Here is a 25,497-nt window from a genome sequence, read left to right as displayed (position 1 = left end):
CGGGGCCGCCCCGAGCGCGCCCTCCCGCCCGCGGCCACTTGCAGCCGGCGCTGGCCGGGCCGGCGCGCCCCGCAGGCAGCCGGAGCGCGGCCTCGGCCTCGGCGGGAGCGAGCCCCGGGCCGCAGCCCGCGGGAGGCGGCGCGGGCGGTCTCGGGCACTGACGGCGTCGCGGGGCGCTCCCGGGCGGCGGCGCGGCGGCGGCGGCGGCGCAGGGGGCGGAGGCAAGGGGACGCCCCCAGCCAGGATGCTGCGGTTCCTGCGCCGGACCTTTGGCCGCCGCTCAATGCAGCGCTACGCGCGGGGCGCGGCAGGGCGCGGGGCCGCCGGGCTGGGGGACGAGCGCGACGGGGGCCCGCGGGGGGGCCCGGCCGCCGCCGTCTCCACGCTGCCCGCCGCCCCCGGGGGCAGCGTGTTCCCAGCCAGCGGCGGGCCCCTGCTCACAGGCGGCGCGGCCGTGCACATCTCCGCCGCAGGAGCCTCCAAGGCCACCCTCTACTGCCGCGTCTTCCTGCTCGACGGGACCGAAGTGAGCGTGGACCTGCCGGTGAGTGACGGAGCCGGTCTGGGACACTGGCACCCTGCGGCCCCCGGGGCAGCTCTCCTTCCCCGATGCTTCCCTCCGGGGCACTCCCCTTGCACCTCTCCGGGATCCCCTCCCCCTTCTGCCAGCGCTTCCCTAGTCCTGGTTCCCTCTCGGGCCACCCTGTCCCGGCTTCTTCCGGGGGCCCCCATCCCTGGCCCGCACCCCTGAGTCCCAAGTCCCCGCCGCCTGGCGCGGGTGATCGGTGTTCCCCTTCCATCCCTTAGGTTCCTGCAGCAGCCTTCTTGATGCTGGGTTATTGGTTAGAAAATCTCAAAGCAATGCCTTGGGGTGGCCCACTTGCCCCCACAAAGTCGCCACCAGGCCTTGGTGTGACGACAGGGAGGAGAAGCCTCCTCGCCTACTGGCCGTCAGGTGCCCCAAGTTTGGGAAGGAGCCAGGGGACCATTTCTGCTCTCTCCTGATCCCATCTCGGCGCCCCCCGCCCCCCATTCCCATCCTAAAGGGCCCCTCTGGCCCGCTTCCTCACAGGGGGGTTGGGCCGCTCGGGAGCTAAGTCTGGAATCGGCTCTCCCACATCAGGCCAACTTTGCACCGGCAGAGCCCTTGCTGGGGCGCTGGGAGTGGGCCCCGGGGTGCCCACGGCCCGGCGCGCCGGACTTTCTGCGAGGGTAGCGTGAGGGGAGCCGCGGAGGCACTCTAGGGCGGCTGCGCCGAGGCCTCAGTCCCGGGCCACCCGCCCACAGGTGGTTGCACCCCGCCCCCTCCAGCGGAGAGCTAGGCTGGCGCTGCGGTCCCCGCCAGGGCGGCCGGCTACCTACGTGTCTTTCTAGCCGAAGGGGCCAGATTGATCAAATCAAACCCGCACATTAATGGGGCGCCTACTGTGCACCCGGCCCTGCGGCAGACGGTGCCTTTGGGAATCTTTGGGTGTGACTGAGAACACAGGAACGATTGAGCTTTAAGATGAATGTTACCGATCATCCCGAGGGTTTCAAGGGAAAAAAGAAATAACCTACCGGGACTTCCAAAGACAGCATTTAGTGGGGGAAATTGGGCTTCAGGAGAGAACTGGAAACCTGTAAGGGTTTTCGATGGGGAAGTCAGAGCCTGCCGGGCCTGGGGTTTGATGTTTCCTTGTGTAGGTTTAATTTTGAGACCGTTTCAATTTACGGCAATTTTATTTTTGCGGTTTCTGGTGCTCTCCATGTTAGGATAATACCCTTTGGGGGCCTTTTTAATTCATGGAAAAGGGGCCCACATTCCAGTCTTAGAGCAGCTGTCTTTAAAATAGTATTCAAACGTTACAGCTTCCCCCAGACCGGGTTCCCCAGCTTTTATTCAGCTGGGAGAGGAGGCCTGAAGAGCCTGGGGCAGTGGAGAGGTCAGCTGGCTGCTTCTGGAGCGGATCGCTGGCGTATGGAGAGGATGGCGTATTCTGCATCTTCCGATCTGGGAGAGGAATGCTCTCCCTGGGAACTTTGACAGTGCTCATTGCTGATGGTTTTCTTGTCTATTCCCTGGGGGTGATTCGTTTATAAAATGTATTGCTTCTGTCAGGTGTGTGCGACAGGCTTAAGTGGTGTTTCTGGGATGAAAAATGCAAACCCAGTGAGATGCATGTGTGGTGAACAGACCTAAACAGGTGCCCCAGTGAACAGGATGGGGATGGGAATGCTGGCATGGGGGAGGGGGTCTTGCATCCTGAAAGCTTTCTTTACTTTATAAAAGGCTCCTTGACAAAAGAATCCACCAGGTTTTCTTATAATAGCAGGTTTCTTGATGCTTTCAGATACGATTTCGTGAACTCTCAATGTTATTTATACAGACACGCATATGTATAGCCACTCTGTCCAAAGGCAGGCAGATCCAGAGCAAATGCTGGCTTTTGTCATGTGAGCCCTCAGGGAGGAAAGATGGAGAAGAATTACCAGTGAGCATGGCTCATCGATTTAAAGATTTATTAGGTATTAGAACTGCATCACACGGTCTCCTATGCTCACCCATCTTCCCAGATCAGAGTTTTAGTTCCTGTAATTAATTCTCAGAGTTACAGGGTGAGCTCCGGGTGGCCAGCTCCTGGGGAACCTGTAGCACGTGGGCTCCTTCCGCAGCTCCACCGCACCGGGCTCACTTTTTATGCTGTCCTTTTCGGCATTTTGCCACACTGGTCATTTTTCTCCTCTCCTGCGCTCCTGGATTTGTACGGCTTCCTGGGCCCTGGGGTGGCTTTGCTGCCTGTGGCACAGAATTTTACCTTTGACCGCCATCCCCCTAAGCTGGATTTTCTGTCTCCGGTCACTTGCACAGGCACTCCCTGCCCTCGCCAGGCTAACTTTGGCTCCTTTGTAACTAAAACCCTCTGGCAGTGGTAGCTTCAAGAATTCCCTGCTCAGCACGGTAGAAGTGGTTTTATTAGCCCTGGTCAGGATGCCTATGTTCCAAAATCGCCTCAAACACAAGCCCCTCCTCGTGACCGTGCCAGGGGCAGCTCGGAGTTCGGTACAGTCGCCATTTATCGGGTGTCTCCATTGTGCCAAGTGCTGGGCTGTGGGCCTCGAGGTGAGCGAGCCGTGGCCTTGGAGCTTTTGGGAAACTCAGGCAGCACCATCTTTTTATTGTAGGTGATACCGAGGGATATGATAGGCTCTCCCAGACAGAGGACTGGAACTGGATGAATTGGGAGGACTTCCCAGAGATTCTGATGCTCCAGGCTATAAGATCTCAAATCCAGTGTTCCTTGTGCCTTTTTAGAATACCTGTTGCATCAGGTCCACTTCTTAACCAAGCCTTGGCCCAGCTGTTCTGTGTAATGAAGAAGCAACTGGAACCCCTTCCCCAGGGGGTGGGCCCCATCCCCTAGCATGGTTGCGTGTTCTTAACCTTTGCTGTGGGTAGTCAGGATCTTTTAAAAACTCTGACTGTGGGAGTTTCCGTTGCGGCACAGTGGTTAATGAATCTGACTAGGAACCATGAGGTTGCGGGTTCGATCCCTGGCCTCACTCAGTGGGTTAAGGATCCGGCATTGCTTTGGGCTGTGGTGTGGGTCGCAGACGTATCTTGGACCCCGTGTTACTGTGGCTCTGGTGTAGGCCGGTGGCTACAGCTCCAATTCGACCCCTAGCCTGGGAACCTCCATATGCCGCGGGAGCAGCTCAAGAAAAAGGCAAAAAGACAAAAAAAATCCCAAAAAACCTCCGAACCGTGACGTGCAGTCTAGAGCGGGCTTGTTGTACAAACCCAGCTTCCATGGCAGGCCTTGGCCCTCCCCTGTAAACCAGAGCGCCACCCCAAGCCACTCCTCTTAGAAACCCTGGCCCTGCCTTGGAAGGCGCCTCCCTCTCCATAGCCCTGCCCTGCCCTGCCGGGCCCTCAGGTGTGGTCTGGTCAGAGCAGGGCAGGACTCCCTTGGCCTGCCCGAGACATTTCCCTCCTATTAATGCAGCTGAAGATCCCATTAGTGTGCTTGGCAGCGGCACCCACTGTTGACTCATATTAGCTCTCTGTTGACTAAATCCCTGGCATCGCTTTTGCTCGTGCGGCTGTTGCTCAGCCCCGTCTCCCCCCCTCCCCTGTGTGCACAGTTTTCCAGCAGCTCTGTGTGCAAAGCTGTGAGGGTGTGTGGCTGGCTGGTTGGCACTCCCGCCATGCCTGGGAGGGCATGGCTCATTGGCCAGTATTGCATTTGGCACAGTTGCTTTCACTGTCTCTGGAGCTCACCGTGGACTTGTGTGGTATACATGGCAGGCATGGAGACTTTCGATCATGTTTGAGTCTTGCAGGCTGCCTTTGCAGCTCTGAGCTACTTGAACCTCAGTTTTTCTGGTCTTTAGAATGGGGATGTTGGGAGGATTACATGACTAGAAGGATAGGAAAAGCCTCAGGAAAACAGCAGGGTGCTGAAGGGTTGTTGGTAGGCTGTAATCTTACTCCCATCTCTGTGCTTCCTCTTTGGCTTATGAAAAGAGTTTGGGAAATTTTCTAGAAATGAACATTGAAGAGATGAGGGAGCTGTAACAGGAAGGCTAAGCATTGCTTGGTTCTCCCTTAGTGGAAATGGATGTTGGATGTAGTATGAAAGATGGGTTTTTTTTTTTTTTTGCTTTTTAGGGCCACACCCATGACATATGGAGGTTCCCAGGCTAGGAGTCAAATCAGAGCTGTAGCTACCACCCTATGCCACTGCCACAGCAACACCAGATCCAAGCCTCTTCTGCGACCTACCCCACAGCTCATGGCAACACTGGATCCTTAACTCACTGAGCGAGGCCAGGGATCGAACCTGCGTCCTCATAGATACCAATCAGATTCGTTTCCGCTGAGCCACGACAGGAACTCCAGAGATGCTTTTTAAAAGTTTTACTTGGGATGCGAAAAAAATACTCCACTCCTTCACTCTCCCACTCCCCAGAAATGAAAAAATACAGGTTCCTGGAATTTGACGACTGGAACCTATGATTTAACAGAACACACATGGCACAACATAAAGATCATATGCCTTATCTTAGAGTCAGAAAGGCCCCTTAGACAGTATGTATCCACCTGTTGTATACATGGGAAATGGGGGCCTGCGGATAGAAAGCGAATCCCTTAGTCACTCTGAGGAGTTGGCCTGGGCTGCTTTGGTCCAGCCTTTGGAGATGAGCGCAGGGTCAGCGGCAGGGTGGCCCCCAGTCCTAGCACAGGCTCATGGAAAGGGGCGGGATGTGTTGGTAGCAGTTGGAAGTAGGATGCATTTGCCCAAACTGTAGGAAACACCAGCAAAACGGTTCCCTCACTTCCATGTACATGGAGTTCACCTGGGATTTTCCTTTCTCTGGTTAAGCTTCCCAGAGCCCACCCCCAGAATTTCTGAGCCAGTAGTTCAGGAAGCTGGACTTTGAACAGGTACCTCAGGTGATTCTGAGATAGTGGTCCCTTCACACTCTTTGAAAAACACTGGCCCTGGAACTGTGAAAACAGAGGGCAGCCACACTATGCGTTAAAAAACAGCTCTAGGCAGTAGGGGGAGGGCAGGGGGATGGGCGCTAGCTGTCTCTGAGCTGGGAGTTGACAGCATCACACCTGAGCTTGAGAAAGCCCATTTTCTTTCTTTCTTTTTTTTTTGTCTTTTTTTCTTGTCTTTTCTAGGGCCTCACCCGCGCCATATGGAGGTTCCCAGGCTAGGGGTCAAATCGGAGCTGTAGCCGCCAGCCTACACCAGAGCCAGAGCAATGCAGTATCCGAGCCACGTCTGCAACCTACACCACAGCCACCGGATCCTTAAGCCACTGAGTGAGGCCAGGGATCGAACCTGCAACCTCATGGTTCCTAGTCGGATTTGTTAACCCCGAGCCACGAGGGGAACTCCTTTCTTTTCTTTTTTTCAGGGCTGCATCCACAGTATATGGAGGTTCCCAGGCTAGGGGTCCAATCAGAACTATAGCTGCCAACCCACACCACAGCCACAGCAACATGAGATCCGAGCCACATCTGTGACCTATGCCACTGCTCATGGCAATGCCAGATCACTGATCCACCAAGCAAGGCCAGGGATGGAACCCGCATCCTCATGGATACTAGTCAGATTTGTTTCCGCTGCTCCATGACGGGAACTCCAGGGAGCCCATTTTCATTATTCCCGCCTAGATCCTGGGCTGGAAGAGGAATTGAGACCAGTTAAGCTGTTGCAGTAGCCCCACTGAGGGGTGACCTGGCTGTCAGGGAGAAGGGGAGGAGTGTCAGCTCTGTCCCTAGGCGGGGCTGATGGAGTGAGTAGTGGGGTCTAGCTTGGAGGCGAGGGCTGTCTTTATACCCTCAGCTGTGGGAAGAAATGGGAAGCCGTGTAAGACCCCAGGAAATAGAAGGCAGCTCCTCGCTTCATCCTTTCTCAGGGCTCTGGCTGCCATGGACACCCTGCCTTATCCCAGGCCTCTGGATGGCTTGCTTTTTCTTGCTCCTGAGGGGAGGTGTTGGCTCAAGGTGGCCCTGGGGGCGCTTACCCTGCTCTCAGCCCCTCCCAGACTGTGAATGCCACCATGGGAAAACGTGGATACCTGTGTGGGTCATTGGTTTTAAAACACAATACCTTTATTTTAAAGAAGGGCTGGTGGGGAAGTGGGGGTGGGGGTAGGGGTAGGCCAGAGAGGTGGATGGTGAACCTTCTTGCCAAGTGGGATGAAGGTGCCATCTCTAACCCTGGTTCCTCACTTGCTGGATTGTCGGTGTTAATATGCAGGGCGGGGGTGTCTGCCCACTTCTCCAATGCCAGTAACTTGACCCTGCGCTGGTCTAGGACTGAGCAAATATTAACTTGCTAAGCACTTTCACGTGCATAATCTCATTGAATTCTGTCCCCAGTGCGCTCTGGTGGATGAAGGCACAGGTCTGTTTAATTCTGAAATAGCAAAAGGCGGGGTAGTGGGGGGCGGGGGGAGTGCAGGGAGGGCGAGCTTTCCTTTAAATTCTGCCATAGGGACTTAGGAAAAAAATCCACTCCATCACCACAGAAAATCCTCCGCCCACAATTTGTCCTCAAAACACGTGTCGCATCCTTCTCCACTGCCTAACTTCTGTCCCCAGCCTCCTCCACGCTGCCTGGCGTGTTTTCTTCTGCAGGAACCCAGTCCTTTGCACTTGCGTTTCCTCCTCCGGCCATGGCAACTGCCTGCAGGCAGGGTCAGCTGCTGATTCATCTTGGTGGGTTTTTTTTTTTCTTTTTTTTTTTCAAGTTGGCATGTGCTTTCCTCCCCCACTTTCATTTCGCAGGAGAACATGTTGGCAACAGAAAGATTAGAAAATACAGAGAAGCAAGGAAAGTTAAAAACATCTAAAATCTCATCAGAGATAACCACTGTTAAAACCGTGGTGTGTGTGTCCATCTGTACTTTTCTCTTTGTTTGTAGATATGAATATGCATTTAAAGTGATACATTTATAGGGGTTGATGAAAGTAAAGTCTCTTTTCTTTCTCCACCTCTTCAGCGCAGTTGAATAGGGACCTAGACCCCAAGTTTGTGTGTTTTTAGGGTGGGACTTGTCCCCTACCTCTTTGCAGACTCTGGGACCCTTAGCTGGGATAAGACCTCTGTGACCGTCTGAGCCGTGTGCCACCTGCTGCCTGGGTAAGAAGTAGGCTCCCCATCCTTGGAGCACCTCCCAGGCAGTCGCCTCCACTTTCTGGTAGGTTAAAGGTCTTGTTGATGTGGCCACAGACTCCTCTTTCATCTGAGGGCTTCAAGGCTCTTCTCCCAGGCCAGGAGGATCTGGCAGAGGTGGGCAGGATCTTGCAACATCCCAGGGGTACCCTAGTCCCCCTGATCCCCTTCTGCAGCCTCTCTGGCTTCTCTCTACAGCTGGATGAGCCTCATTAGTCCCACTAGGTTCTAGTTTCTGGTTTATTTCTGTTTTCCACAATGTTTTTGTTTGCCCATGGTGAGTCGTCTTCAGTCCGTGACGTTTTATTGAGCACTTACTCTGTGTGAAGCATTGGGAGGGGGCCAGAAGGGGTGAGCGTTCCAGTCTGGCAGGGGAGGTCAATGTATAAAGGTAACCTGTAACCCTGAGTGAGGTAGTGCAGGGCTGAGCAGTTGAACTGTAGAGCGGACTTGGATAAGGCTGGATGCCCACAGTGACATCGAGTTGTCCCAAAGCTTGCTTAGGAGCTCAGCTGTTAGCTTTGGTCAGAAGAAACCGGGGCAGAGGAAACAGCAGGTGCAAATGCTTGGAGGGTGGGAGCTAGAAAACCCCACTTGGGGCTCCTTGGGGGTGGGGGTGGGGGTGGCGTGGATTATGAGCTCCACTGTGTCCCTGTATCTTGTAGGAGTGAGTGAGGAATCCTTGAAGCACAGAGGAAGGTCTCAGGCAACTAAGAGCCAGGGGTTACTGTGTGCTGGTCCCATGTAAAGTGCTTAAGTGACTGTTTTGTTGAATCCTCACAGAACCTCTGCTGGTGGTTACTATTGTTATCCCTGGTTTGTAAGGGGGAGCATCAGGGCTAGGCAGATGGGTTAAGAAGCTTGCCTGTGTTGGAGTTCCCGTCGTGGCGCAGTGGTTAACGAATCCGACTAGGAACCATGAGGTTGCGGGTTCGATCCCTGTCCTCGATCAGCGGGTTAAGGATCCAGCATTGCCGTGAGCTGTGGTGTAGGTTGCACATGTGCCTCGGATCCTGCATGGCTGTGGCTGTAGCATAGGCTGGCAGCTATAGCTCCATTACAGCCCTAGCCTGGGAACCTCCATATGCTTCGGGTGTGGCCCTGAAAAGAGAGAATAAATGAATAAATAAAAAGAAACTTGTCTGTGTCACAAAGCAAAGGCAGACGTCTGGTTTCGAGCTCAGACACTCTGCCCGGAGGAGGTTTGTGTCTGAGAAGGTCCTCTGCCCTCAGAAATGGGCATGGGGGCAGGGGCAGTTCTGAGCCAGCCCCAGAAGCCGGAGGTGCGTGGGAGACCTGAACCTCAGACGCGTGTCCTTTCCAGGCCACTTAGGGTTTCCCGAGATGGAATTTACACCTGTAGTCATACTGGGTGAGTGAGTATGGTTTTGCCCAGAGTGCATTCTGGTTTGAGGCCCATAATTCTTCAACACTTTGAGGTTGGAAGCGGGCTATATTTTTAAGAAGTGTTTGTTAATAGAACAACACTAAAATTATCGCAAAGAAAAGCATTTTACATATTTCCATCCTGCTGCATAGCAACTGGTTGGTTTCACTGCTGCCTTCAATCTCTGTGCTTTTGTATACATGTTTATAAGCATGGTGTGTATCATTTTTATCCTTTCTTTAAAAAGTTTTTTTTTCTCTCATTCAAGCCTTCCGGACATACTTCTCACCCAGCTTAGTGCCCTTTTAGGCTTATTCTGGATTGCTTAAATTCGCCCCTCATTCTGCGTGTGTGTGTGTGTGGTATAATGTATTACCTGTCTCTACCTGTCTCCTGGGGTTGGAGGTTGATAGGTAAAGCACTTATCTTTTAGGCAACCCTAACCCCCAGGCTTGAAGAATCTGTGTTATTTCTCTTAATTGCTGCCATCTGAGAAGGTGTTGTCATCCCCTTTACACATGGTCTCAGGGAGCAGTTGGTCCTGGGTCATCCAGCTGGTAAGTGTGGCAGAGCCAGGATTGAACCTAGGTTTCCTGACTCATCCGCCAGTGCTCTTCCCCCAGCACCTGTGGTACACACCTGGCCTTGCTGTTGGAAACGTGTGCTCCCTGGAACTCCCAGGCAAGGTGAGAGTCCCCTGCAATTTGACAGGTCCAGATTTCATGCCATGAACTACCCTGTCTTCCCTGAGCTTCTTTGCTTTTCAGCATCGCTGGCACTTGGGTTCTGTCTACCATTTCTCAGCATTTTCTGCAGATTCTTTTCCTCCCAAGTCCTAGTGGGCGGAGTGCCCAGCGTTTCCTTCTTGAGGTTGAGAACTGGAGACTGATGTCCCCAGGGCCCTTTGCCACCCATGGGATCATCATTCTTTGTTTCCCAGCACAGAGCCCGGTCCCAGGGGTGGAATTGCCCAGGGAGCCAGCCCGGCTGGAAGGACGCAGTTGCCTGGCTCCCAGGGGGCCTGCAGCATCTGCCCTCAGCTCTGATGTCTCCTCCATGCCTGTTTCATGACTCAGTGTCATCTGTGTCGTATCTGGAGTTTGCTTGCGGGGGTGGGGGGGGGTGTTGAGGTGGGCCTCATGGTGCCCCCCTTTACCCTGACAGCTCCCTGGCTTAGCTGCACTTCCTTGAATTACTGCTTTTCTTGTCACTGCGATAAAATGTAAGTAACATAAATGTTTCCCTTTTAACAGTTGTTAAGTGTATACAGTTCAGGGGCATTAAGTGCATTTACATTGCTGTGCAGCCATCACCACTCTCCATCTTCCGAACTTTTTCATCATCCCAAACTAAAACTGTGCCCATTAACCATGAACTCCCCATGCCTCCTTCCCCGTAGCCCCTGGTAGCCTCTGGTCTGCGTTCTGTCTCTGTGAATCTGACCACTCCAGGTACCTCCGCTAAGTGGAATCATACAGTATTTGTCCTTTTGTGTCCGGCTTTTTCCACTTTGTGTAATGTCTTCCAAGGTCCATCCATGTGTAGTGTGGATCAGAATTTGCTTCCTTTTGAAGGCTGAATAATATTCCAGCGCATGGGTATGCTACATTTTGTTGGTCCATTCATCCGAGTTACGGATTTTTCTGCACATCCAGGCCTTCCTAACTTAGCCCTGCTCGTTCGTCAGTGGCACTGACCTCAGAGCCTGCTCACTGTGCTGGGATCGTACCCACACCACCACAGAGACAGCACAGGATCTTTAACCTGCTGTACCACAGTGGGAACTCCTTCACTTACATTCTTTGTCTGAGTTGCTCGAGTTGGCAAGTCCGCTGTCCAGTCCATTCTTTAAATCTTTTAATGATGAAATATAAATACAGAAGAGTGTCTGTAACCTGACTACTTTTAAAGAAAAATAATACCGGGAACGTCTGTGTACCCACCACCCAGTTAAGAACAAGGAGCATCACCAGTGCTGTTAATCTCTCCCCCACCCCTGCCCCTCCCCCTCTCCTGAAGTTTATCCCTCATCCCTTTTTTGATGGGTTTGCCTTGTGTGTGTTTCCCTAAATGATATATTGTTAGCCTTGCATGTTTGTGAGCCTGATAGTAAATGGATTTTTCACTCAATACTGTGTCTGGTGTTCATCCATATTGATGAGGTGACTGTAGTTCTTGCTGCTCTGCATGAATATACTGGAATATATTTATCCTTTGTCCGTGGACATTTGGGATGTTTTCAGTTTGGAGCTGTTAGAAAAAAAATACCACTTTGAACTTTCTGGAATTGGTCTCCTGGTGCACATATGCAAGCAGGCATTTCTCCTGGGTACGTACCAGTGGCTGGGAGGGTGGCGGGCAGGGCCTTTTAAGATCATGGGAAATTGTTTTCCAGACTCTCAGCAGCAACTAAAAGCATCTGTGAATCCATTCTTCAGCCCTTGGCTTCAGGCAGTTTTTGTGTTTTATTTTACCAGTCTCACGAGAGTGAGTTTTGGTCTCCACTTTTCCCCAATTGTCGATGGGGTTGAATATCTTTGCCCGTGTTTATGAGCCATCAACATATTTCCTCCTGGAGTGCTTTGTTCTATGATTTTTTTTTTGCCTGTTTTTAGTTGCATTGTATTTTCCTCATTGTGTTCAGCCCATTGGCTGTTGGCCTTTATGAGGTTGCCTCCCATACCCACTTCCTCTTCTGAGGGACCTCAGTGGAACAAGAGAGAACTTGTGTCTGAAAGTCCTCTTCCCAGGCCTTGCTCACTAAGTAGGAATTAACATTTTGTCTTCTGTTCCGCTGTGAATGAGTTGAAGTCTGGTGGCTTTTGGTGAGCAGTTGCAGGATCTATGGTGTTCGTTCAGTTCTGCCCACTTTCCCCCCAGTTTTTATCATTGAAACTTTAAATGCAGTCAAGCAGAGAGAACCCCAAATATGCATATGATGAACATAGTAAATCCAAGTACCCATTGTTGAGCTTCATCACTTATTAATACGCCCCCCCTTGTCATCTGTTTCCTCACCTCTGTTCCTTCCCAGTTCTTTTAAAACAAATTCCAAAACAAAACCCCAGTTATCAAAAAGTGAAGCACAGTGTTTTAAAAAATACTCACAGTATTATTAAAGCGCCTAAAAAATAATTAGCAGTTTTTTTAGCCTCGAGTATATATCATCAGTGTTTCAATTTTCTTATTTGGTTGTCACAGCAAGGTCCTTTTATTATATTTGGTTGATTAGTCTGTCTGAAGCTCTTTAAAATTTCTTTTAAATGTTATTTTCCTTGCTTTATTGAGGCAAAGTGCAATTGACAAAGACGGTGCCGTATATATTTGAGGTATAAAGCATAGTGACTTGACACATGTAAGTGTTGTGAAATGGTTATTCCCCGGGGAGCTAATTAACATATCCGTCACCTCACCAGTCACCACGTCTTGGTGTGTGTAGCTTAGCAGATTTCAAGTATACTGTACCCCATTCTTGGCTGTAGGCATCATGCTCCACAGACACCCAGAAACTTACCTGAAAGTTTGTGTCCTTTGACCAACATCATCTTTTTTTCCCCTGCTCCACCATTTGTCTAAAGCTCTTAGTCTAGAGTTCTCCCTTCCTCCCTCTCTTTTTCCCCATTTATTTGGTGAAGAAGCTGAGTCATCTGTCCTATGTAGGTTCCCCCTCTGGATTTCCTCGGTGGCCTCCTCAATATTTGGTTACCCTGAGGTACAGTTGGCACAGGCATTATTTAAAGCACAGAATGAACAGTAAGACAGGTTCCTTGCCCTTGAGAAGCTTGAATGGAGACAAATCATCATACCTGGTGTAAAAGGGGCCTGGGAGGTGTTTTTGTTTTTTGTTTTAAAAAGTATAGTTGACTTACAGATGTTCTGTCAGTTTCCCCTGTACAGCAGAGTGACCCAGGACCTCATTGCTTATCCATTCTAAATGTAATAGTTTGCTTCTGCTCACCCCAAACTCCCAGTCCATCCCACTCCCTCCCCTTCCCCCTTGGCAACCTCAAGTTTGTTCTCCATGTCGATGCGTCTATTTCTGTTCTGTAGATAGGTTCATCTGTGCCGTATTTTAGATTCCACATACAAGTGATATGGTATTTGTCTTTCTCTTTATGACTTATTTCACTTAGTATGAGAATCTCTGGTTATTGCCAGTGGCCTTCCATTCTTTTTTATGGCTGAGTAGTATCTCATTATGTTTATGTACCACATCTTCTTAATCCATTCATCTGTCGATGGACATTTAGGTGGTTTCCATATCTTGGCTATTGTGAATAGTGCCACTGTGAACATATGTGTGCATGTATCGTTTTGAATTGTAGCTTTGTCCGGATATAAGCCTAGGAGTGGGATTGCTGGATCATATGGTAGTTCTATTTTTAGTTTTCTGTGGAACCTCCTTGCTGCTCCAGTTTACATTCCCACCTACAGGGCAGGAGGGTTCCCTTTTCTCCACACCCTCTCCAGCCTATGTTATTGTAGGCATATTAACGATGGCCATTCTGACCAGTGTGAGGTGCACCACATTGTAGTTTTTTAAATAAGCATAAAGGAAGGTCTTAGGTAGGAGGACTGAGAGGGGGAGATGGGCAAGCGGAACATATCAGAGAAGGCTTTGGGTTCTGAGGGCAAGTGGGGAACAGCTTTCCTCGTGGCAGGTGCAAAAGCACCGAGAGGCTTGAAATAATGCTTCCAACATTTCTGCTCCTTGTTCAGCCCCTGCCAGTGAGCCCAGTCATCCTCCTATCTCATTGGATGTTGTCACTTCTTTGTTGTCTGGTGTTTTTTTTTGGCTGCACCCGCAGCATGTGGAGGTTCCCAGGCCAAGGATGGAACCTGGGCCACAGCGGCGACCCAAGCCACTGCAGCGACAATGCTGGATCTTTAACCCACTGAACCACAGGCAACTCCGGATGCTGCCCCTTTGGAAAGGTTCAGATTCCTCATCTTTGGAAAGTTTTCAGTAGATTTGATTAAAGGAGTGTCTTTTCCTTCAGTTTCTTTGTCAGCTCTGTGACTTCAGTTTTGAATGTCTCTCTTGACCGTGAGATTCTTTTGTTCTCTCGCTCACTCTTGTGTGGGTTCCTTTGCTTTCTTTGGGAGGCCTCCAGGGAGCTCTTTCCACCCATCTCCTGGCTGGAGCTGCCAGCAGACATTTTAGGGAGTAAAGTCAGGGGACGCTGCAGAGAGAAGGGACACGGGGAGACAGTAGAGCAGCGGGAACCACTCAAGGAGCCCCTAAAGCAGCACTTGAACGCCACACAGTCCAAAGCCTTGTCCTGGGATGGCAGGTCTTTCCTGTCTGCCTTGGAGCAGCCAGCTGCTGCTCACCTTGGCCAATGAGCAGTAATTAGCATGTAATAAGCGCAATTTCCTCTATGCAGCCCTCCCGGCTCCTGCTCTCAGTGGCCAGTGACAGCAGGCCTCTATGCCTCTCTGAGGCCCCCCTTCCTCCTTCAGAAAGCGAGCCCTGGCTCTCCCCGGTCCACAAGAAGCATTGCTGGCCCCGGTGCTTGCGTGAGATTGGCCATGGGCCTCACCCAGGAAAGCCCGATAAACCGCAAAAGATCCCAAGGATTAGTTATTAACCTGTGGTGCATGCTGGCCACCCATTCCGCAGCATTTCTCTGGCTGCAGTCCTTTTATTGCTTCTGTTTGCTGGGGCCTGAGACTCGAGGCCCAAGCCACCCGCCCCGTGAGTTGCAATCTGTATTGGGTGGCATCCGTGCCAAATGGGTGGCAGCGAGAGTGGCCGGTCAGAGTCCAGGGAGGGGCCCAGGCTGGCTTGGAACTGGCCCCAGGTATCAGCCACAGGCTGGCAGTGGCAGGTCCCAGGCGTATTTGAGGGAGAAAGCGGAGAAGAGGGGGTCTGGATGTGGGATGTTTTCATGGGAGAGCAGGGAAGCCAAGGTCAGAAGTGTTTGTTCAGGACACTCCAGTATCTACCTAGGATTTATCTTACTTTGAAGTCCAGAAGCATTTAGCTTTGTTCTCAAAGCTGTGGCGGATAGTTCCTCTTCATTAAAGAGGCTCCCGAAGAAAAATGCAAAAATTACGTGCCGTCTCCTGAAAGCAAAAGAAGAATTGCATGTACTTGGATGACTGTAACATGTCATTTATCTTATTAACTCACTTCAGGGGATGAGCGCTTCCACATAGATGAATTTTCCCGAGAGCTCCATACGGTTCAGTCTGTTTACTGACAAGACCTGTTTTATTCCTGCCATGTCATTGATTCGTTACAACCAGCAAAACACGAGATCAAAATACAAAAACATAAGATCTTCTCGGGTGTATGAGGCCCCGTGCGAGGAATTTGAAATGATTAAAAACGTGGGCCCTGCTTCTGAGGAGCTCGTCTTGGGGTCGGGTGTGGAATTGATCTTCAATTGCACTGCATATCTTCTGGTCCCTAACCTTGCCTTGGTAGCCCAGGGACAGAGTGCTACCGATGTCAAGGTTAAAGGACTGCACACCTTACCCATAATCCCAGGCATCTACATTTGTCTGGCTTCCCTAGGTGGGCTGGGTGTGTGTACCAGCCATTGCTACATCATTGCTTTACTTCCTGGCTGTACCCGTCGCACCCCCAACCTCTACCACCAGGATCGCAGGGCGTGGGGGGTGGCTGGTGATGCCATGTGCAGCCCACTTTGAGAGCCAGTGTCCTGCAGGGGCACGTCCTTTATGTTTGCGTTGTGGTTTAAGCTGAGATGGAGTTTTCACTTCTTGTAGCTTTATGAAATCCTTGTAGCACCTCTTTGAGAGAATTGTCGACATTCTAACTTTACGGCAGTAAGGTTTTTGCCCAGCATCCCCCAGCTCGTAAATGATAGGACTTAGACCTAAAACCCTTTTCCGGCTCTAAGTTCACTTCTCCCTGGTGGTTCTTGGGCAGCCACACCTCCCACTCCTCACACTTCATTTCTCGCCTGTATAGCTTTGAGTGTATTCCCTTTCTTCGTGGCTGATTCTTCATAAGGGTCTAGTTGTCTCTCAGGACCCATCTCAGATGTGACCATGTTTGTGAAGCTTGTCCCAAACCTGCACCCCACCCCTCCTGCTTCTCCTGTGTAATATTCCCTCTCCTGCTCGGGAGCTGGCAGGGCTTTTGCCGTGTGTGAGACCTAGTACATGTCATGTCATGACGTAGTGGTTATTTATGTAGTAATTTGAGTCCTACACAACAGTATTGACTTTTTGTCTTGCAAAAATTTTCCTTTTCATTGCAGTGAAATATGAATAACAAAAAAGTTTAGCCATTTGATACTTTCCCTGTTAGGCAGTCATCATCACTGTCTGGCTCCGGAGCATTTTTGTGACCCCAGACCCGTGGAGCAGTCATCCTCCATTCTCCCCTCTTCCCAGCCCTCTGGCAACCACTGTTTCCTCTCTCTGTGGATCTGCCAAGTCTAGATATTTCATGTAAATGGAATCATACAGAAGGTGTAGCCATTTGTGTCTGGTTTTCACATAGCAGAGTTTTCAAAGTATATTCACCATTTACCTTATGGTTTAAGTACTTGGTATAACTCATTGACTCCTCACAACCCCGTGAGTTGGATCGTGCCTGGTAACAACCTCACTATACAGATAAGGTGATGGAGGCACAGAGAGGTTAAGCAATGTGCTAGAGCACACATAGCACATAAGTGCTCTTGGCCCCTCCACATCCTGCTGGTGTCTGTCTGCTGTTGACCTTGATCTTTAGAGACTGTGGCACTATAAGCTCAACCTATGAAGTTGTGTTTGAGGGACAAAAAACAAAACTTCAAGACAGAAAGAATCCACAGCAGCAGGACAACATGTGATGCAGCTCCAGGAGCAGAAAGGGACTGCAGAACAGAACTAGGGGGTGGATTCTGCAGTTCAATCCTTGGCTTAATTGGAGTGGCCAGTTTTGTTAGCGTGCCTGCAAGTGTCAGAGCTCCAGTGGAGGATGGTTGTCTAAGTAGGGGAAGCCAGCTGATATTCCAGGATCACAGAAATGTTGAGGAATGAGTCTCAAGAACTCCTGGAAGGAAGAGGGGATCCCAGTTAAAAGATTTCTTAGAAAAGTGGTGCTTACTATGTGCCAGGCTTAGTTCTGAGCACTTCACGTAGACATGTGGTAATTCTCTCAAAAACTTTACAGGGTAACCACTGCGCTGCTGTATGGATGAGGAAATGGACGCAAAACAGTTAAATAACCCCTTCAGCAGAATAAGGTGGACCCAGGAGGTGTTTCTCCAGCGTCCATGGTCTTCATCTTTGGTTTTTGATCTTAATTTTCTGTTGATTGTAACATAACTTTCCCAAGGCAGTGAGAACAGAATACCCTAGCTGCTTGAATAGGAAGAACAAAAGGGAAAAATAATGAGAAAAATACTGGTTTTATAAAAAGGAGGCATTATCCTATCATACCAGTTCTGCCCTTTTTTAAAAAACAAATGCAAGAGCATTGTTTATTTTAGAATTTTTAAGAATTATCCGTTAAAGCACAAAGTAAAAATCATGTAATACCTCTGGGAAGAGCTCACCACGAACATTTTGGTGTGTATTCATACCGCATTTTTGCTAAGCATGGATAAAAACGTTTCCTTCAGCAAAAACGTGATCATGTTCTGTATGCTCTTTTTTTTTTTTTTAAATTGTGGCAAAACACATTATTAATCTTTGTACTCTACCATGTCTTACATTTGAAGAAAAACTCAGGGCACTCTGGATCTTGCCACAGAGGAGAAATGTTATCTTTGCAGCCAGAGGAGCAGGTGCTGTAGAGTGGGAAGGCCCATTCCTGGGAATTTATGGCTCATAATAGGGCCAAGGTTGGCCACAGGCTCCAAGATCCTCCCGAGAACCTTGGGTCCTCAAGTGCATTCGCAGTCTCATCTCACTTAATCCTCATCATGCCCCCCCCCACTCAGCAGTGCCATCGTCCCCATCTGGCTGAGGACCTGGCTGAGCCCAGAAAGGTGTATTTGTTCTTTTGACTCTTGGGAGCTCTGCCACCTCATTTTGCGTCTCAGATCACTTCATACCTGGCAGAATGACGAGGGCACCATCAGAGCCAGACCACTGAAGCCGTATTGGGGTTCCCTGGAGGGAGAGGTGGATTTCCATCCGGCATGGCTTCGGGGAGGTGGCTGCTGGATTGTTTCTGACATTGGATGGAGGATTGGCAGTCCAGGTGGAGGACACAGTGTGATCAGCCTCCCCGAGGAAGGCATGAGGAAGATGTGTCTGGAAAATACAGCTCATATGGTGCTGAAGCAGGGGAGATGGGAAGGGGGGCTAAGAGCTCTGCATGCTTGAAGTTTGACTCTGGGGTGGTTGAAGGTGGACAGCCAGACTGAGGGCTGTTCGCTGAATTGCAGGTCTGGGCACGGACGGAGGGCAGATGCAGTGGAATTTGAAGATGCTGAATCCAGTGGGTTTGGTGGCTGGATTTAGGAATGGGATTGATGGGGAGCCAAGATGTGCCCTCCCCCCAAACACCCCCCATTTTGTGCCTGGCAACACATTAGGGAGGTTGAGGACCTGGCGGTGGAGCAGCAGTGGGGAGGGGCCTCCGTACTATGTTTGCAAATGTAAGATTTTTTTTTTTGCATTTTATTTCTTTAGGAGGACCTCCAAATTGTACAAGCTTTAAGGTGCCTAAAGTCTGGATTCTCTCCTGGTTGTGTTCTAGTCGAGGTCAGGATGAGGGCCCAGCAGGTCAGACACCTGGAGAAGAGCCTGCTAAGGGTTCGAATGCAACGCACACCTTTGGGGTCAGCTACTGACCAAGACAGAGAACAGCAGGATCTGCTGGCCTTCAACCTGGAGAAGCTTGTTCTTTGCCAGGCTTTCACAGCCTGCACAGTGCCCCAGCACTGGTACAAGGGTTCCTCTCACCATTGTACACATGAGACAAGGCAGCCTGAGCTTTTGTGCTGCTGCTCTTTTGTCTCCCAAACCTGGGTGGCCTTGACATCTCCAAGGAAGAGTGAGTAACAAGAAACACAAGCCTTTATTGAGGGCGTGCTATAGGCACAGAACCACGCCAGGGGCCAGCTGACACACTGAGTCACACATGCATCTTTTTCCTCAAGAAACTGCCCATTTAGTGAGAAGATGGGTCTTTTGCATTTGCAGAGAACGCTACCACTTTTACCATTTTTCCTCAGTTTTCTCCCCTAAGGAGGACCAACCAGGGCTAGAGACAGGTCAGAGCTCTGGGGTGGTTGTCGCTGCACATTTTAGATGCAGAAACTGGTATCTGGTGCCAGGGACCCAGGGAAGAAAGCAGGGCTTGAGTAATTCGTTGAAAATCATGGCTCTGAATCCCAATGAGGGTTATTTTTACCTCAGATGTTTATCTCAAAGCTTTATAGTTTTATCCACATAAGATGGCATGGGAAAGGTGATGAAAACATATAGCTTGGCCCAAAGTGAATTTTAAAATTCATCTTCCTGTATTCACAGGCATTACGCTTAGTGAAATAAGCTTTATGTGAAAGAGTACCCTCTGGATGATTCCATTTGTGTGTGGTTCTGAACCGGCAAAACTAATCTGGGGAGGAAAATTCAGAATAGCTGTTGCTTCTGAGGGAGTGGGGATGGCCAGTGGTTGACCAAGAGGGGGCACCCAGGAACTTTTTGAGAGATAGGAATGGCTGAATGGAATAGGGGTGTGGCTTACACAGCTGTTTACACCTGTCAAAATGGAATGGCTCATGGAGTTCCTGCTGTGACGCACTAGGTTAAGAATCCAAACAGGTGGATTGGAGGTGCAGGTTTGATCCCCAGCCCAGTGCAGTGGGTCAAAGGATCTGGTCTTGCTGTAGCTGTAACTTGCATTCAGTCCCTGGCCTGGGAACTTCCATATGTCATAGATGCAGCCATAAAATTGAAAAAAAAAAAAATCAAATGGCTCAGATTTTCACATTTAGATGTGAATAAATTTACCACCATCTGGACAACAAAAGAAGTGTGGAAAAATTAATGGAGGGCCAAGGGGAGGAAGGAGTAGAGAAAAAGATGACACAGAATGTTGATCATTATTTAAGCACAGTGACAGGTGTTTACTATTCTATTGTTTACTTTGCATTTGTTGAAATTGACCCTGAAAAAGAGTTTTAAAAGAAAGAGCTCACTGGGTAATGGTTTGTTGATTCCCACTCTTTCAGGAATCCGGCCTCCTTGGTCTCCCTGGGCGCTGGGGTTGTCCCAGCCGCCCCGCTGTGGGCTCTCCAGGCCTGCTTCCTTTCTGCCGTGTGTTGGTGGCTGTGAACTTTGGCGTCCTCCCCCTGGCACCTGCCACCTCCCCTGTCCTTTTGTCCCCTGCGCTTTTGCTGTCCTTTTGCTCCAGGAATGGCCCCTCCCCTCCTGTAACTTTGACCCTCCCACTCCACCCACACCCGGTGCTTCTTATCTCTGACTCCTCCCTCTGTCATTCCTGGTCTTTCTCAGCCCTGAGTGAATCCACAAAGGCCCATTCACTTGGGCCTCATTTCCCTTCCACGTTGGGCTGTGAAGGGCCACCTTTGTGCCTTTGTTCAGCAAGCAAGATCTGTGGGTGGGAGGGACAGTGGCCCCACTTCCCCATGTGGCTGTAAAAGAGCACACGCTGTGTGATCCCATTTCTATATAGAACTTCGAGAGGCGAGCACAGCCAATCTGCCGTCTCTTTGGCGGGGTTGGGAAGGAGGGAGGGAGGAAGGAAGGAACGAAGAGGTGGAAGTTGGAAAGAGGCACTCAGAGACTTCTGGGAGGCTGGAATGTTCTATTTAAAAAAATTTTTTTTATTGTGGTTGATTTACAATGTTCTGTCAGTTTCTGCTGTACAGCGCAGTGACCCAGTCATACATATATATACACACATTCTTTTTCTGTTTTTTGACCTGGGTGGTGGTTGCGCAGCTGTGGTTCACCTCTGTGATGCCTTGAATTGTACGCATATGACCTGTACCATTTTGTCTGTGTGTGTCACACAGATTAAAAAGTAAACTAGAGGGCTATACAGGGCTTTAAAAAATTCCCACATTTCTGAGTTCCCGTTGTGGCTCAGCAGGTTAAAAACCCAACTAGTATCCATGAGGATGTGGGTTCCATCTCTGGCCTTGATCAGTGGGTTCAGGATCCGGCATTGCCACAAGCAGTGGTGTAGGTTGTGGATATGACTCAGATCTGCCGTGGCTGTGTAGCTGCAGCTGCAGCTCCAATTCGACCCCTAGCCTGGGAACTTCCATATGTCATGGGTGTGACCCTAAAAAGAAAAAAAAAATTCCCACATTTCACATTGAAGGCTTTCTTTTAAAAACTGGAAGGTCTGATAGCACAAGATGAATTCCCGTGGAGCAGCACTTGACAGGGTCTGTATGGTGACTGTCCCCGTTCTCTTGTGTGCCCTGTCTGGCTGGAACCCCTCCAGGTGCCTGGCATGCAGTGGCACTTGTGTCACCCCATACCGGTGTTCCTCCTCCTCTCACATTCCCTAGGTCTCTGCCAAGATGTGGAGGTTGGGGTTCAATGCCTGGATCAGAGGCAGTCTCGTAGGAATACCCTTGGACGTGGATTCGACGTCCTGGGGCTCTGGGCTTCTCTTGTGTGTGAAGCCTTCCCAGGAGAACTAGTTCTGCTTGAACTGGAGGAAGCTGAGGTTGGCTGCTGACCAATCTAGAGCAGCTCAAGACGACGGGGCGTTCCTATACCTGTACCTCGGTGTTCAGTGCTGTAAATCATTGCCTAGCTGTGTCTTCTGCTTCCACATTCCGCAGTCCTCGTTAATGCTTTTTTAACCTTGCATGGTAGTCAGCTGTTGCTTTTCAAAAGGGGTGTATGTGATGGAGACATTTTCCCGCTTCGCTAATGGGTAAGGAAAGGCTCGCTTTCTGTGAGGTGAACCCGCCATCAGGATTCTTCTCACCCCAGCGCACACAGACCACAAACCAGGAACCTCAGGGAAATAGCCTTGACAGCGCTGTCCTTACACATCCAAACCTATGGAGGGGCTGCAGGCCACACATCCTCCTTCTCTTCTTCTGAACGTGTCATTCTCTGCCTTCTTCTTGCAGGAGACTTTTTTAAGACTACTGACTCACCAAAAGAAAAAAAAGAGAGAGGGAGAGAGAAGAAGGAAAAATCAAAGGCTACCTGTAACGACGACTTTACGTGTAAACCCCTCCATCAGGTGCCTGGATGGTGGTGCCTCAGTTACAGTTTTCTGGCCCTACCAGCCGAGCTCACCTTAGGCAAGGTTAATAGTTTTATGTGCTCTTTCCACTCGTTGACTTTTTTGAACATCTTCCAGAGCCCAGGACATTAAGCCCTGAAATTCTGGGCCATAGAATTTTGGTGTGACCACTAAAAGTACTGAAAGGCAGGCTAGTTTGCTAGCTGTGTTCATTGTCCATCCTTATGGAATCCCAGCCAGAAGTAGGACCTGAGGAGTTTGGGACCCCAGACTGTGCTCTGGCTCAAGAAGTGTCCCAGATGTTGGGGACATGTCTCACCATCAATTCCAGGCCTGGGGAGCACCAGGCAGGATGTCTGTGGACTGCTACCCTGCAAAGGCTCTGGTTCCCCAGAGGAATGTGGTAGGAAGTTCCCAGAGCTCAATTCAAGGTCCTGAGCACAGCGGGGACCATGCTGCAATGGGCCCTCTGCGTATGTCTTCATGCCACCCTCGCCCACGCTTGGTGGGGTGGGCGCTATGTCATGTCCATTTTATAGGCTGGAAACAAGCTTGGAGAGGTAAGGGGCTTAGTTGGGGGGTCATGCCAGCTGCAGTGCTGGAGCCCAGCTTCACAGCCACTTCTCACTTGAAACTGCGTTCCTCCCTGTCCTAGTACCACAGTCTAGGGGGCTTCAGTGACAGGAACGTGTCTTCTCAGAGCTCTGGAGGCTGGAAGTCCAAGGTCAAGGTGCCGGCAGAGCCAGTTTGCTCTGATGTTGGTTTACAGATGGCTGCCCTTTTGCTGCCCCTTCTCCCTCTGTCTTCAGGGGGTCTTTTCCCTGTGCGTCCTTTATGTCTGCGTGTGTGACCTAAACCCTCTCTTTGTAGGGACACCAGTCAGATAGGATAGGCTCACTCCAGTCAACGCATTTTGACTTAATTACCTGTTTATTTACCTCTGTCTCCAATCACAGCAACATTTGGAGGCGTCGGGGGTGGTGGTTGGTATATTAGAATATGGGGTCCACACAATTCATCCCATAACAGTCCCGTCACTTCCCTTCCATAAAACTCGTCTTCTGGGAACAACTTGCTACGTAGAACGAAGCCACCTGCATCCATGGACCTACCCTTTGAGTGAACCCTGGGGCTGAGGCCTGTAAAATCTGTCATTTTATTTTATGTAATCCCCAAACATCCCTGCCAAGTAAGACACTTCCTGACATCAGCCTCGACCTGAGCTGAGTAACAGAACTGGGACTCAGAGCCCCGTCACATTGATTCCCAGAGTCCAGACCTTTAGCCACTGCATCTTGGGACGTGTTGCAACACCTAGAACTTTCAGAGCTGCAAAGAGCGCCACAGAGAACAGGGAACAGTCATCACAGGACCCAGTAATTTAGGAAGGTATGCAAGGTGGCAGTGTCCTGCCTTCCTGTGCAAATGTAGTCCCCTTCCTAAGTTGCAGGATGGGTGGAGGCAGTCGTCCACCCAAAATTAGTTCTTTCTGTTCATGTTTCTTGGCCAGTTTTCCTGGGAATTCGTTGCATATTTATTTATGTGGAGTTATTTGCTTTCAGACTTACACGGAGGGGGAATCTGCAATCTGGCTGCAAAAAGTAATTTGGCAATTTATTTTCAGGGCTGCCCTTCTTCCAGCAGCTTGTTTCAAACTCAACCTCTGGCACAAAGGCATCCATCATTTTAATTGCATGCCGCTGTTTAGCCAGGCACAAATTTGTTTCATTTTCTTTTTCCTTTCTCCTATGTTTTTTTTTCTTTTCTCTCTTCCTTTTTTTTCTTTTCTGATCCGCCATTTGAAAAAGCCAAAAATATTTGCCCAAACCAAGCACTTTTTATAGTCAAGGAGTTTTTAACACTGAGATTTTTTGGTACTCCTTATTTGGTTCTTAACCTTTCCATAGCAGAAATGCTAGGCTGGTCTTTTTCTTTCCTGTTCAGGTAACATTTATAATACATTCGGCTCAAGATAGTCCTAAGAGAGAAAACCATATCAGTCTCAGGGTCAGAAAGCCGGTATCCTATTCCCAGCTTTGCGTTGGCTGCCTGGCAACTCAGCCTGCCTCTGGCCTCTTTTTTTCCCATCTGCAAAATGCACTTGAACACACTGGATCATTCTCCTGTTCTTATTTGATAACATGGATGCCAAGTAGGGTTCTGCACGGGGCCATGGTCACCGTGCCTTCTTGGATGCCCACCAAGGAGCTTGTCACGTTCCATGTCAGACAGTTGGACACTGCTGGGCCGCAGGAGCCGGGGCTTCAGTTCAAGATTAAGACTCCGGGCGTTCCTGTCGTGGCTCAGCAGAAACAAATCTGACTAGTATCCATGTGGACACAGGTTCAGTCCCTGGCCTTGCTCGATGGGTTAAGGATCCGGCATTGCCATGAGCTGTGGTATAGGTCTCAGATGCGGCTCGGATCTGGCATGGCTGTGGGTGTGGTGTTGGCCGGCAGCTGCAGCTCCGATTCAGCCTCTATCCTGGGAACCTCCATATGCTCTGGGTGGGGCCCTAAAAAGACAGACAGACAGACACACACACACACACATACACACACACACACACATAAGATTAAGACTCCCCATATCCCTCAGAAATGTCTTAAGGGATTAAATAATTGTTCCCTGGAAATTAGATAGAATGTCAACTTTGCTGTCCAGAGCTTTGAAAGTTCGCTTCCATTGCTGCCCATTCTTCCTTGCTGTAAAAGCGTGCAATCTGTGCCTGCGAAGTTGGGCACAAAGATCAGCAGTGCAGCCCCTTTAGACGCTGCACCACGGGCTGGGGGTGGGGATGAAGTGGGACCTAACCAAGGTCCATAGCTGGGTATGAACTGATTCCAGATGGAGGTGTGTTTCCCGGATGGCGTTGTAGTTGTTGTTACTGGCTTGGAGGCATCTTCCGCAGCCCCTCGCGCCTTGACCTTCACTGTGGACAAAGGCTCCTCTTCCCACCCGATGGCTTGGCTTCTCAAAGGCAGGGCTCAGGCCAGACCATGCTGACACCCTCCAGCCCTCAGCAACTTGGCAGTTTGTGAAGTTTTTGTTAAGTTTTTGTTACAGAAAATTTCAGATGCACAAGTTAAGACAACAGTATGAGGAACCTGTCATGTATACAACACTCATTTCTTTCTTTCTTTTTTTTTTTTTTTTTGGTCTTTTTGCCATTTCTTGGTCTGCTCCCGTGGCACATGGAGGTTCCCAGGCTAGGGGTCGAATTGGAGCTGTAGCCACCGGTCTGTGCCAGAGCCACAGCAGTGCGGGATCCAAGC

At 50.1% G+C, this 25,497-nt stretch overlaps 1 protein-coding gene across 1 annotated transcript in view; it reads left to right on the top strand.

The window, feature by feature from the left end:
• The first annotated feature begins 213 nt into the window (after window positions 1–213).
• EPB41L4B (erythrocyte membrane protein band 4.1 like 4B) overlaps window positions 214–25,497 on the top strand; it is a 142,333-nt gene continuing 117,049 nt past the window's right edge. Inside the window, 1 exon segment of the mRNA XM_047768117.1 lies at window positions 214–544. Within this exon segment, the coding sequence (XP_047624073.1) occupies window positions 245–544 (300 nt within the window). The 5' untranslated portion in view covers window positions 214–244.

Source organism: Phacochoerus africanus, chromosome 2, assembly GCF_016906955.1.
Source record: "Phacochoerus africanus isolate WHEZ1 chromosome 2, ROS_Pafr_v1, whole genome shotgun sequence".
Taxonomy (NCBI): Eukaryota; Metazoa; Chordata; class Mammalia; order Artiodactyla; family Suidae; genus Phacochoerus; species Phacochoerus africanus.
Note: the sequence above shows the minus strand (reverse complement) of the source record. Positions and strands in the feature narration are given on the sequence as shown.